This window comes from Cucumis melo, chromosome 5, assembly GCF_025177605.1.
Source record: "Cucumis melo cultivar AY chromosome 5, USDA_Cmelo_AY_1.0, whole genome shotgun sequence".
Lineage (NCBI taxonomy): Eukaryota > Viridiplantae > Streptophyta > Magnoliopsida > Cucurbitales > Cucurbitaceae > Cucumis > Cucumis melo.
This window is the reverse complement of record NC_066861.1, coordinates 25,778,786-25,793,488: the sequence shown is the minus strand read 5'-3', so window position 1 is coordinate 25,793,488 and position 14,703 is coordinate 25,778,786. Positions and strand designations below refer to the sequence as shown.

General features: G+C 33.7%; 1 protein-coding gene and 1 long non-coding RNA gene across 10 annotated transcripts; both read left to right on the top strand.

The window, feature by feature from the left end:
- LOC103493865 (transcription factor PIF3) lies at positions 1–8,095 on the top strand. Of its 6 annotated transcripts, none has more exons than XR_538529.3 (9): positions 1–1,360; positions 1,516–2,767; positions 2,853–2,954; positions 3,053–3,118; positions 3,212–3,277; positions 3,403–3,870; positions 7,095–7,176; positions 7,263–7,559; positions 7,837–8,095. XR_538529.3 is itself a non-coding variant. In XM_051084638.1 (9 exons), exons 2-8 carry the CDS (start codon positions 1,335–1,337, stop codon positions 7,167–7,169), a joined length of 2,055 nt encoding a protein of 684 aa, XP_050940595.1. In that variant the 5' UTR covers positions 2–435; positions 1,301–1,334; the 3' UTR covers positions 7,170–7,176; positions 7,263–7,791. The 6 variants fall into 6 exon arrangements, 4 of the variants coding, with proteins under 4 accessions (XP_008453043.1, XP_050940595.1, XP_008453053.1 ...); XR_007820933.1 differs by having other exon boundaries at positions 7,799–8,095; XM_051084638.1 differs by lacking the exon at positions 7,837–8,095 and having other exon boundaries at positions 2–435; positions 1,301–1,360; positions 7,263–7,791.
- Positions 8,096–9,548: 1,453 nt separating this feature from the next.
- On the top strand, positions 9,549–11,466 carry LOC103493860 (uncharacterized). Of its 4 annotated transcripts, none has more exons than XR_007820931.1 (3): positions 9,594–10,155; positions 10,412–11,111; positions 11,227–11,466. It is a non-coding gene; the product is annotated as an uncharacterized LOC103493860 (long non-coding RNA). The 4 variants fall into 4 exon arrangements; XR_007820932.1 differs by having other exon boundaries at positions 9,595–10,485; positions 10,872–11,111; XR_007820930.1 differs by having other exon boundaries at positions 9,598–10,155; positions 10,872–11,111.
- Positions 11,467–14,703: the final 3,237 nt, after the last annotated feature.

The window sequence follows — 14,703 nt, the reverse complement described above, 5'->3', positions numbered from 1 at the left end:
AATGCAATACATGCAATGTATCGCATTGCACAAAAATGCTGAGAGATCAGATACAAACAACAAACACAATACACAACAAAAAAGAAAGATGCCACTCGGATAAGAATATGGAATGGGGGAGCAACTTTAATCTGCAGAGACTGTATGTTCAATCATCCATTTCATTCAAACGATTCGGTTTTGCCTCAATCTTAGGGAGCAAACTGCAGGAACAACAAGAAGACCAACACCCTTCTTCTTAAACTTCATCAAAATTCAATCTTGTCAATGTATAGTTTCATTCAATGATTGATGAACAGAGTTTCTCTGCACTTAACCACCAGTTCGCGGTGGCCATGACGACGGTGGTGGCGGTGGTGGGTGACCCAGTTCATCTTGACCAGAGGTTTCATGGTGGACCCACTTCCGACTTGATTTGAGACTAAGATTCAGAAGGTGTCACCGTCCTTTTCTCCACTCAGATGCGCTCTATTTTGTTTTCACTCTCTTACCCTTCATTTTTCTTGCTATAACTCTGTCGCCCTTTTGCCCTTTTGCCCATTTCCCTTCTTTCACGTTCCATTGGGATCTTCTTTCTCTCTTCTTTTTCCTACTTGTTTTTGGCTAAACTACAGCTTTCTGGATCGTTCGATTAAACCCCAATTCGCATTTTCAATGCATTTGGATTCGTGTATTTGGACTGCTTCGAGGATCTCACTTTTCCCTCTCGTTTTTGTTTCTTTTCCGTTCGTTTAGCCGCCGAATTTCTTCAGGTTTTTCCCTTGTTTCTGGTTTGGATGTCATTTGTCAGGCTTTTCGTTTGTCTTCTTCAAGTAAATATACTCTTCTTTCACTAATTTCCTCTTTCTTGCTCGTCAGACTCGGCCTATTAAACAAATATTTCATCTGGGATCTGTTGGATTTGCCTTTCTTCTCGAGTTTCTTTTATATTAATATGAGCTTAGGAGCTTAATTTTGGATTTGGGTGTCTCTGAGATTCATTAAACAATTGCTTTATTTAATACCCCTTTTGAGTTGTTAAAATATATTTTCTCCCAAAACTCTATTTGACTCCACTGATAGGGACATTGGTTTTACCTATTTGTAAGCCACTTTGATGATTTAGAGGTGTTTAATCCTCTTTGTATTCAACTGGGTTCGTCTTATTTTATTCATTTGGGTTTAGCTTGTGGAGTTTAAACGTGACTTATTTCCCAGTAAAGAGGCGCAGAGTTTTTTTTTTTTTTTTTTTCTTTTTCTTTTTTTCTTTTCTTTACCATTTTCCAACCATGCCTCTATCTGAGCTTTATCGTGTGGCCAGAGGGAAACTTGATTCAACTCAAGACAAGAACAACATGGTTGCTTCTGATTTATCTATGAAGTAAGTCTTTTAGCTAGACTTGACTTTTGGATCTTAAGGATCATCATTATTTCTTTGCTTATTGTTTGTGAAGTATTTTTTTGGTTTCTGGGTTTTGTTCTATGTATATTTGTTCTAAATTTTAGCTTTTTGTTTCTCTTGGGGTTCGAATATAGTCCTGAGAATGATGTTTTCGAGCTGGTGTGGGAGAATGGTCAAATTTTGCTGCAAGGCCAGTCCAATAGGACCAGGAAGAACTCAAATTTAAACACTTCACAGGCTCAATGTTTACCAACTCATAGTCCCAGGGATAGAGATAGAGATGTAGGATATTTCAACAATGCAAAGATGGGAAAGTTTGGGGCTATTGATTCTGTAGTAAGAGATGTTATGTCAACGGCCCCTTCTCCGGATGTCGAATTAGCTCATGACGACGATGATGATATGGTGCCTTGGCTAAGTTATCCTCTTGATGGACATCTGCAACACGATTATTCTTCCGATTTCTTACCTGAATTATCTGGGGTCACTGTTAATGACTTTCCCTCACGTAATAGCATTGCATCTTCTATAGGCAAAGCTAGTGGCGGTAATCAGGTAAACAGAGAGAGAGATATGCACCTAAATTCTATGCACGGTGCTAATCTAGAAGATGGCAATATTTCCAAGCTTTCTTCATTAGATGTTTCAGCTGCAAGAGCTAGAAGTAGCACGAACCAATTACATTCATCAGCATCCCAGCAAAGTCAGACATCATTTCCACATCTCAGAACAAAATGTGCTGGAGGAACTGAAAATACTACAGGCAAGATTCTTCATGATTCTCTTGTGGGCCACTCTCCTCAGGTTCCATTGATTGCAAGCAGTTCTTCAAGCACTGCAAGGCAAAAGCTAGATCCAACTCCTCCAAATAATGCATCCAATATCATAAATTTCTCCCACTTTCTGCGACCTGCCGCTCTTCTCAAATCCAATCCTCAGAATCATGGTGTCCCTGGAACTGGTGGTTCACGCAATTTGGACAGCATGGTTAAGAACAGTTCGGCTGCTAATAGTCAACCCCGTGAATCTTCATTAATTGCAATCCAAGGTGGTATAAGAAATGAATCAAATTCAGGTTGTAAAAATGCGGTAGTTCCTTCCATAGATGGTAAAAATCCATCAGATGCCAAGCCTCCTGAGCAATCACAGGCTAACAAACAGCCTGAGGCTGCTTGTTTGGGTGATTCAGCTGACCATGATGACCGCCTCAAACATTGTCTTGAAGTTGGTGCAACGAAAGGATATGCAGATAGTGAGAAGGCTGTTGAATCTGTAATTGCTGCTTCCCTTTGTTCACGGAATAGCGTGGAGGGAGCTTCTGATGATCCGCCACTTAATAGGAAGAGAAAATGTCATGACACTGAGGATTCTGAATGGCATAGTGATGTGAGTTCTAAGTTGTATCTTTGTCTTGCCTTGTGTATCTTGATCGTTTTCCAAATAGATAAATGAAAAGTATTTACAAGTGCAGGATGTAGAAGAAGATTGCAATGATGTGAAGAGAGTGACTTCTGGTCGAGGAACTGGTTCGAAAAGAAGCAGGGCTGCAGAAGTTCATAATTTATCAGAAAGAGTGAGTCTTGTTACGAGAACTGCAGTTTTTTTTTGCTTCATATATAAAGTTTTTCCTTTTTGTTCTTAAGTGGACTCATTCTTAACACTTTGTGACAGCGACGAAGAGATAGGATCAACGAGAAGATGCGTGCACTGCAAGAACTGATACCAAATTGTAATAAGGTTGGGTTATTCTCTCTTCAGGGTGTTCATTTGTTGCTTGAAAGTAGCATGGCTTGATTTTTTTTCTCTTACTAATCTACATGGAATTACTAGGTCGACAAAGCATCCATGCTCGATGAAGCCATTGAGTACTTGAAAACGCTTCAACTTCAGGTTCAGGTGATGCTCTGTTCCCTGAGGCAGAAATTTTTATTTCTTCGACTCTGTCGACCTTACACAACTTGGAAGTTTCCGTTGTGTAAAACAATTCAGTAACCTGTTAAAGTATTTCACTCATTATTCAGATTATGTCAATGGGAGCTGGTTTGTTCATGCCTCCCATGATGTTCCCTGGAGCAATGCCACCCATGAATACACCTCACATTTACCCGCCCATGGGCGTAGGAATGGGATTTGGGATAGGTATGCCAGACATGAATGGTGGTATTCCTATGGTTCCAGTGCCACACATGCAAGGAATGCATTTCCCTGGCCCATCAATGCCAGCTCAAACTGTAATGCATGGACTGCCAAGTTCTAACTTTCAAGTTCTTGGACTTCCTGGTCAAGGACTTCCCATGCCTATGCCACGTGGACCGGTTGCACCGTTTTCTGGAGGGCCTTTTGTGACTAATTCCAGTATGGCAGTAGCTCCTGTGGATAATTTTGGTTCAACTGCAGCCTGTAGCTCGAAAGATACATCTCCAAACATTAATTCACCCATGGTGCCAAATGGTGGCACCGATCCTTCAATGACTCCAGCTCTTAGACAGGTTTGCTGATATATATTTTGAACTTTCTTAAATTAAGTTTTTAGCATACTTGTTTCAAACTTTTATGAGCTTGATAACATTTCTGTTTTATGTTTTTTTGTTCATGTTTCATGTTCCTAAAATTCGATAAACCTACCTAAAAATGAGGCCAAAATTGTTTCTTAAATGCAACAAAGTGTAGACTTGGCTAGTTAGTTCGGAAGCATGTCCATGACACTTCTCAACTTTATGGTTTTGAGATCAAATCTACATTTTTGTTTGTTTGTTTGTTTTTTTTTTTATATATATATTTTAATTTTTTTCTTTTATGTTTCCCTCATCTCTATATTTCTTTCTTTATTTATACTTTTTTCTTTATTTATATTTATATGTTAATTTAATTTTGAATTGTCACATTTTTAGATTTATATATTATTTTGATTTCCAAATTTCAATTTTTCCATGCGGTTCGGGATAGTTGCAAATGTAGCAATTTCATTCAAAATAATTAAGTATATTGCAACATTTTAAAAAAATTGCAAATATAGCAAAATTTGTCAAAATCTATCAATGATAGGAGTCTATCACTGATAGACCAGGTAGTAAATGTTGATCTATCACTCATAAACTATACGAGTCTATCAACGATAGAAGTCTATCACTGATAGACTTCTATCGTTGATAGACTTTGCTATATTTGCAATTTTTTTAAAATATTGCTACATACTTAATAATTATTCTAAAAATTACTATCCATTATAATTACCTTTTCAAGTATTTAGATTTATATATAGTTTTGATTTTCAAATTTCAAATTTTCAATAGAGTTTTTCTAATTAGAGAAATGAACCAAAATATTTTACAAACAATAGCAAAATATCACAACATTTGTAAATATTTCTTTTAGCAATTTTGTCATGTAAAATAATTTCTTGTTTTAACATGCATATATAAATATTTTTTTAATTTTAAATTTTAAATTTTGCAATATGCATTTATATATGTTTATTTTCAAAATTATTATTTTTATTTTTCTTTCCGACAAAACCAGATATAATTTTACAATATATAAATTTTGTTTATTGATATATTCATTTAGGTTCATTTTAATACTTTTTTTCAACCACGACATTAATCGAGTTAGATTTGAGTCTACATCATTTAAAATTTAAAATAAATGACTTGTGTGAGAAATAATATTGTAAATCAAACTTTAGCAACATATGAAAGATATAAACAATTTTATTATTGTTATTAATTTTACATAGGAACTTATGTGTATTTGATAATTATTTTTTATATTTTAATGCATTCTTTATATTTTTTATTTTATATAATTAGATTATATTTGAATTATAAAATATGGAGAAAATGTAATTAAAAAAAAACAAGAAAGGTTAAAAACGAGTTTCTGTTTTGTTTTGTTTTTCTTTCTCCAAGGAACCGTAAATAAGATAGTTATTAAAACATATTTCTGTTTCTTGTTCTGAAAAAAGAAAAGAAACATGAAACACAAACGTTACCGAATGGTCTCTAAATAATCTCTGGTGTCGGTTTCCCTTCCTCTTAGTAACATTAAGAAGAATCACCTAATTAAAACACATTCAGGAATAAAAGATTAAACCCATTTACCAAGCACACCTCAATCTGTAGAAAACCAGTGTACACTGTCAGTCACCTTTCTCTCTCTCATATGGTCAATCCCCCAAAAACACTCTTGGCGGTTACAACCGAACTGGTTTCAACTCTACTGAAGAAACTCAGCGTACCAATAACCCTCTTTCGTCCTCTATCTTGACACCTTCTTCTCAAACTCTTTTGGTGGGATTCTTTTTCTTACTGGATTAGTGTTGATCTGGAAAGTGCTGGCAAGAAGAAGATGGTGGGATGGTTAAAAAAGTGTTGATTACATAGAGTTGCTGGTTTCTAGATCATCAGTGTTGTTTTGGTGGGATTTTATTGCAACTCTTTCTGCTGGTAAGCAGAATGCCGGCTAGGTTAGAGAGAAAGAGAGACATGTCAATAGAGTTTTTCCATAGAGGACAAAACATACTATCAAACTAAGATGCACAGACACGATACGACGACATGTTATATTTAAAATTTTAGAACACAACATGGCAAAGACAAATTTATTAAAATATTCATTTTTGAAAAATATATATTACTTTTATAGTAAAAGAAAATGCATAGTAAATGAATTTTGATGCATTTATATACTTAAAAAACTTAGCTTGATGTATTCCACATTCAAAAGTTATTATTATTGTCATATATGTGTTTTTGTGGTCTATTCAACGAGTGTTCTATGCATGTTTAATGCATTGTTGCACTAACAAGTGTTAAGTGTCCACCAAGTGTCGGAATGTCCAAGTGTCCAATACGTGTCGGACATGGACTCGCAAACTAAAGTGTATGTGCTTCTAAACAGTCAAATAAAAATTTCCCATGTTATTTAAAACTGATGATTTAAGCACAACTACATCATCATTTCACTTACCCTACTCAGCTTTCCATCATTGGCCCTTGTAAAACAATGATTTTAGAGATTACTTTTATACTTTCTCGAACTTCAAGAATTAAAATGTTTATTTAGAAAAATAAATAAAAAAAGTAATTATAATGGGTAGCAATTTTAGGGTAAATCAAGTGTATACCATTATTTTTAGAAAATTGTGAATATAGCAAAGTCTATTGTTCTATCGCTCATAGACTTTTATAGTCTATTAGTGATAGACCAATATTTGTAATGTGATCTATTGGTTATACTTCTATCATTGATAATTATTGATAGAGCTCTGACAGATTTTGCTATATTCGCAGTTTTCTTAAAATGTTATATATATTAATACTTTGAATTTATTTGCAATATTTGCTACTGTCCCATAAAAAATTAGAAGACTAAGTGTAAATTCTATCTTCTTCCTATATTTTTGGACTCCCCTCACCCAAAGAAAAAGAAAGAAAGAAAGAAAGAAAAACTAATTTTAATCCTTCATGGAAATATTGAATTATCCGGTTGCTCTTTGAACCATTATTTGGTGAATTTTATATGACTTCGATTGATTATTTACAAGGAAAAACATATATTATTTATTCAGTGCTCGATTCGATGATTCCTCGGTGTTGGTATAGAATATTAGACAATTCTTTATTAGAATTGAGATATAATTAAGAATTAACATTATTGTTTATTCACTCTTAATCTGATTTTTGATTCCCATGAATGATGTTCTTTACTGCAGGCTAATGAACAAGCTTCTTGTGTTAATGCCAGCAGTGTGAAACCCACCAGCAAAAATGATCTTATAGCTAACTAAGTTGCATGTGAGTGGAATTTGCAGTGTTGTTTTTCTATTTTACCTAGTCAGTGATCAGGGCTGATGGCATTTAAATCTCTTTACTGTATGCAGATTATTTTTGAAGAAATCACATTCATTAGGCAGATTGTCTCTGTATTTTGAAAAAAAAAGAAAAAGCCATCCCACGGCCTTGACATTCTGCTTCAACTTGTTCATAATTACTCAGTATCTAGGAGTATAAATGATCGAGCATGAGATCCCGCTTTGGACTTGGAGACGTACTGTCATTAAGTATCTGAAGTTTAATCAGGTTCTGATGCTTGCATACACACATATTTCTCGCTACCACTGGGAGATGACCGGAGAGGCATAATGCAACTGCCTCAAGGCTGAATATGATGAAAATTTGTAAGTAGATTAGACTTAATAATGAAAAATAAAATTCTCTCCCATTCTCTATCTTCATATGAGTTTCTCCCCTGAAACCGTTTATGGATTTGTAGCTAAGCTTTTACATCCTAGAATTGTTTGCTTCAACTGAAACCTGCATGTGGTGATCAACTTTACACAACTTAAAAGTTGATGTGTAGAACATTAACAAAATTTTGCATGTATGCTAATTGCTTAGTCTTTTCCCTCCTCTTTAGCTTGGTTGAAACCAAAGTTTAATCTTGGCGTACTGCAGTATAGTTGAAGATTCATTGAGCAGATACAATTTCTCCATTTTGGATCAGAGAATAAGCTTGGCCAAATCAGTGGTTGATTCAGCCATTTGTTACGTTAGCGTTTTTGACTATTGCTTCATTGCTATATTCTTTTCAAGCTTCTTGAGTGAAGATGACAGTTTTGTACAATGATATTCCCTATGTGATATAAACACACTCATGACTTGAATGATACTAAGAATGGTCAAGGAATAACAGATGTGGCACACCTTCATTTCATCTCAGATTGTATTTGGAAAAACCGTTTTAAGTGCTTAAAAAGTTCATTTCAAAACGCTGTGAGAGATGTATATCGAAAGAAGTGCTTTTGCATTCTCCCTCGAGAGAGAAACCAAAATGTTGTGGCGTGAAAGTTGTTTTTGAAGTTTAGTGGAAATATTTGGTTTGAGAGAAACTATAGAATTTTTGGAGAGGTCGAGAAATCAGATAAGGAGGGTTAGAAGAGGTGGCTAGTTTTGATGTTTTTTCCCTCTCTCTCGACTTTATGAGGTGTCCCATAATTAGATACAAAAATTTAATTTGATACTCAATTATTCAAATTATTGAACTCCAAAAAAATTTATTTGACTTTATTTCTTGTAGGTTGTAGGTTGTTTTCTTTTATTTACTCATCGAGTATGGGATGAGAATTGAGATAACAAAAGAATTAAAATTATCATAAATTGTTTTTTAGTATATGATCACAACTCAAGTACTATTAGGCCCCACTCCAACTTATCTTAGAAGTGACCATTTCTCTAGTGATGTCATTCTCATTATTTCTTTTATTTTTACTATGAATTGTATTTAGATGTTGAACAAATATATGGTTCTATATACCTTTGAACTATGAACTAACAATTATTTATAAACTTAAAACTTTTATAAGTGTATCAATTTATATCTCCAATTACGTTCTTTGGAAAAACTTTATGGGCAACTTCTAAATTCTTAACTTTCGTAAATGATTTAATTTAAATTTTTTGATGTGGAACATACGTTATTCTAATTGATCTTAGCTAACGTTGCATTTTATTGGCCATTCTTGTGTATCTTGGTTTTTTCGATATTGTTTTGAGCCTTGGGGGTAATATTTCTTGTTTAGGGTTTGTTTTTCGGTTGTATTATGTTTAAATCCTAACAAACTGCCTTTTTCCTATAAATGTGAAGTTAGGTTGCCTTTTCTTGTGTAATCACTTTTAGTATGGGTTTCTTTTGAAAATTCTCTTTGACATTAGAATAAGTGTACACTAGATTGAAAATTAATGTAACGCTTTAAATTAAGATAATTTATTTTAATTATCTTAAGTTTAATTTTGACTAATGTTGGAATTATTTTGGATGTTATATGATTTAATTGTGGAAATCCTTGATCTGTAGGAATTAGAATTAATTAGATACTTTGGAAAATATCTAGTTAATTGAATTGGCTTCAATGATTGATTTGGTTTGTTTTAGGAGTTATGTATTTTAGAGAATTTTGGATAATTATATAAGAGTATATAATTATTTGAATTTAAAGTTTAAAATGATTGTATTATGAAAATAAGATAATTATTAGAGAGTGAGTTATTAGTTTGGAAAGATAAAGTGATGTGATTGGTTGAGGAGAGAGAAGTATTGATTTTATTTTGAAAAAAAAGGTAAAAAGAAGATAAAAAGAAGATTCGTGGGTTTTAATTGAAGAGAGAGAAATAAAAATAATAGTAATAATAATATTATTATTTTTATTTAATAGCCCATGGAAAGTTGTGCGATCCATCCCTTCCAATTGAAACCTTAATCTCTCAAAGGAAAAAAAACCCTCATCATCCCTCGCCGTCGCCACATTCTCTTTTGCAGCTGTCTCTATTTCGGTCAGCCGCCTCCATCCGTCAATCGTCTCGGTTGTCGTCTGTTCGTCGATCATCGCAAACGTCGAAGCTCCCCTTCACATTAACACCCCAACCCGAGTCGTCTTCGTTCGCATGAACCGAGTCAACAACATCTTTCAGTCGCACTCTCCTCCACGTCTCCTTCGCCTTCCGCCGCATCGCTCCACTCAGCAGTCGTCAACGAGCCTCACCGGTCCGGGTCGACGGATTCAAAATCGCCCGAGCCGTCTCACGATCGAGCCGACCAGCTGCGTCAAGCGCATCGTCGAGCTTCACCTTTCGTCTGCCATTGCCGCCAACCCGAGCCGCCCTGCGCGTGTGAGCCACCTACCCGAGTCGTTTTCCCTGCCTTAGCCGAGCCGATCCTTCTCTTCCAAGCCATTTGAGCCGCCAAGCTTAATTTTTCCCTTTTCACCTATATTTTTTGTAAGTTTGATTTGAGTTTGGTTTAATGCCCAACAAAGACTAATTTTTGGACCCTAAATAATTTAATTTTAGATTAAATTAAATTATTTTTCTTAAAGTACTGGTTAGATAATTGGAAGTAAGTTGTGGAACGTTGTCCTAAGTTAAGGTTGAGTTGGATCCGATATCAACTTTGGGTAGGTTGAATTATCTAGATTTTTGGATCCTAATTTAACTGCAAATTTAGTTATCTTAGTATTTTATCCTTACTGTTTAGGATTTTTTGGAATTTTTTGGAGAAGCTTGACTTTGCTGTCAGGAGTGTTTTCTGTGAATTAAGCTAATCTCCAAGTAAGAGATTCTCCTACTAGAGCTTCAAATTGAAGTAAGAGCTTGCATGTAACTTTTCCATTATGCATTGATGTAGCTAATATGCATAATATGTTTATGTTTATGATGATTGCTAGTCATGACTAGTCTAGGTTATGATGACTGATAGATCCGACTGAGTTATGTTTATGATGATGATATTTGACATTGTTGATGCTTATGCATGAAGTATTAATCTCATGATTAAGAATGTTTCGATTAATACTCAGGTCATGTTTATGATGATGCTATATGATGATGCTATGTTATGTTGCATGCTATGGATAGGGTGTACTGTTAGCTTTTTTTATTAGAGTCGTATCCACATAAGTGTTCCTCGAGATCACCACCTTTTTATGATTGTGTAGTCCGACGGGATCACTAGTCCAGTATGAGATGATATGTTTATGAGTGGCTCGATCGGTTCACTTACAACCCGATTGTCTTAGTGTTTCTTTCGAGATTCACTAAAGACCAGTTTGTCCTAGGTGTTCCTTGTGTTCATCGAAGACCAATTTTGTCCTAGGTGTTCCTTTGAGTTCACCGAAGACCAGAGATGTTCCTACGGGATCTCAGATTGCACGTGTTCGGGAACATGCCAGTTAGAGGTATCACTTTATAGGACTCTAATTTAAAGTTAACAGCCACCTAGCAGGACTGTAGTAAATCCCTTACTGAGTATATTTTTTTATACTCATTCTCTTATGTTTATTTTTTTTTCAGGTACATGTAGATGAAAGAGCAGAGGAAAGCTGGCGAATGACAAGAAGTGACCGTGACATGCCATAGGGAACGTTTTGCTTCCACCTTATGTTATTAGATTTCGATTTCAGTATTTATGCACTTTTATTTATGTTACTCTTTAAAACTAGATAGGGCCCGGACTAGGAATTAGTTATTTGAGATCTATTTCTATCGATTCATTTATTTATCATATTAAATGAGTATTTGAAGTTTTGACCATGAACATTTGTTTTACTTTTAAATTTAATTTAAGAAATTTTATTGTCCTTTTTAGCAGTAATGATCCCAGCTTAGTATAAAGCGTTGGGTCGTTACGATTAAATACACGAATAATCTTCGCTGGTAATTGTAATGAACAATTTAAATAGACTGACTTGTTAAATTTAGGAGTTTTAAGTGTTTCAAATTATAAGTTCCACACGAAATTGGTCGAACTAAATTTTTGAAGGACGGTGTAAACTGGTACACTTAAGAAAGTTTGAAGTTTAAATTGATACAATTGTTACTTGAATACTTTAATTGATACAACTGTGATGCTCTGAACTTAAGAGAAAGATATGAATAAACCGAGATAACACCTGAATGAAAGAAATCATGAGAATATGAACGTACGGTTAAGAAAGACTTTGAAAAATTGAAAATTACTACCTATACTAATAAGGTACATCTTTTATAGTGACTCAATCATAATAACTCAAAAAGTTAAGCATAGTTAATTAGTTTGGATTAATTCTATATTGGGTCGTAGAGGAGTACGAAACTATCATATGTCAAAATCAGATTTCAAATCTTGAATCTTGAGGTTAAACAATCCTCAAAGCTTAGGAGTACACATATAATTCACCATCTAATTGATTTGTTTCCTTATAAAGTTAGGAGGCTAAAATAAGTTTCTTTTCTTCTAAAGTTTAAACACCAAGGAAAAAAAATCATTTTTCCCCTTTAAATCACAATCACAATCACAATCTTTGAAAAAAAAAGTAGGAAATAATAATAATAATAAAAAAAAAAAAGACTATTAGAACATCACAAGAACTACTTTTTTTAAGAAAAATAAAACAATCAAAGTAAAAAAGGTGGAATATATATATGGTGAATAATATAGTTTTGAGACTTTGAGGCCATCAAAGAAATGGAATTAATTTCAATTTGTTTCATTTGGGGGACCTTACCCATTACCCAAAACAATAATTAACATAAAATCTTCCCAAAAATAGAGAAATATTGATGTGGAAAGGCAAATAAAGTTGAATATCTTTTTGGGATTCCCACTAAAATAAAAGGCAATTTCAAAGCCAAAAAGCAGTTTATTTTTTCAACTAAACTTTCCATAATTTAGGCCTGTTAATTAGAGCCTTTCACAATGATTTGATAACTTTTGTATTCGTATTATTATTACTTGTAATGTTTGGTTTAATTGGATTATTCCTATTTATCAATAGTATTACTTACATGCGCATAAGTTACATTTGTCTTAATGCATTCTATTTAATTTAAAAAAATTAAAAATACAAAAACTTTAACTACCTTATAAAAAATATAACAAAGCGACAAAATATTTACACTGTATAAAACAATTTTGAAAACGAAAAAAGTCCACAGGCCCATAGTGGAAAATATAAAAAATGTCCCGTCAACCATGACGTCAACAACGTGCGTAATATATTTGGTACATGATCGTTTAGATTTAGCTATTGTTTGGTACACAGTCGTTTAGATTTGGCTATCGTTTAATTTGGTTACACGATCGTTTAGATTTGGTTACAATTGTTTAGATTTGGCTACACGATCTTTTAGATTCGACTAAACGATTTTTTCAAGATTCTTTTATTACACGATCTTTTAGATTTGGCTAAATGATTTTTTTTAAACAAATTCTTTTGGTACACAATCGTTTATTTTTCTTTACACAATTGTTTAGATTTGACTATTTCAATCTAAATGATTTTTTTTTCAAGATTCTTTATCTACGATCTTTTAGATTTGGTTACCCTAATTTAAACGACGTAAAAAGAGAGAAGAAAATACCCTAATCTAAACGACGTAAAAAAAAGAGGAAAAGAAGAAAGACGATAGAAAGTAATAACGACGTAAAAAAAAAAAAGAGAAAAAGATAAAGACAATGGAAAGAAATCGAATAAAAAGGAAAGGAAAAGAAAGACGATTGAAAAAATCGTAGCGAAAAAGAGAAGAAAGACGGAAGAGCAAGTCTGGAATATTTAAAAAATGACTAATTTTATGGGCTTTGTTACAACGGGTCGTAAATATTTGAGCAGTTTGTTATATTTATGAAAATTTCCCAAATGATATGACAATTTGTAATTGAGTATTTAGATATATTGCAAAAGTTTGGTTCATCTCGTGAGACACTCAAATAAATAAATAAATATAAATATATATATATATATAGACACACACATATATAGTTGTTTTCATTTATAGCAAAATGAACCATAATATTTACAAATATAGCAAAATATTGCATACTGCATAGACTATTATCTGCATCATTATAACTACTTTGACTAGTTTTGTCATTTAAAACAATTTTCTTATTTCGTTCTTCTTCTTTTGTTGTTTGCAATCTCTTCTTAAAGACATTGTTTTGAAATGGATAGTTTAATTTGTTTCATGTTAGGGGATATGAATTATCAAAATTTGCCCATCATGACCTAATAATCATGTATAGGTCGTACCAAGGCCTGATATAAGGGTGAGCCAATAGGGAATAACCTTTTCTTACCTGCTTCCTCTCCCTTCATTCTCCTCTTACAGTCGAAAGCGGCTGTAGCATCCATGGTAATGTGTGGAAGAGGGTAATCTTTCTATGTGGATGGGACGCGTATCAAGGCCTTTTGCATCTTTGAAAGTCAAGAAAATCTCGAGGAAGAATATTGATTGTCTTGGGTCTTGAGGACCAGGATGGCCGAAGATCAAAACCTAAATGTGCCTGCCAGGGGTTGATCATCGAAGCCAGGGCAATCAAAGGAACTTGAGCGCTAATGTAGCTAATAGCCACCTTCATAGTCGATTCATTAGGGTCCTCACCTTTTGCCCTCTCACTTGTTCTACCTCTTGAGGGGGAAGTAGAAAGCCTTTTCTTTGTCTCTGAAGTCGAGACTTCCTAAAGAAAAGAGCAATCGTAGTTTATCAACCACTCATAAGACCATCGAGATCTTTGACTTAGCTCCCAAAGGTAATCCACCCATTTGGAGGACCTCTTTATGGAACATGATATTTTAATCTTAAAAGTTAGAAAAAAATTGTATGTTTGGTTTTCTTTATAGTCTTGTTGATACTTAATTATTCTTTTTTTTTTCTTTTGAAAAAATATTGTTGATACTTATTTAATACTTAGCTGCTAATATGCACATGGGTATACTATCCTAATAGCTAAAGCTAACAATCATTATCAATCCAAAATATGTGCCTATAACAAACTCAGTAAATAATCAT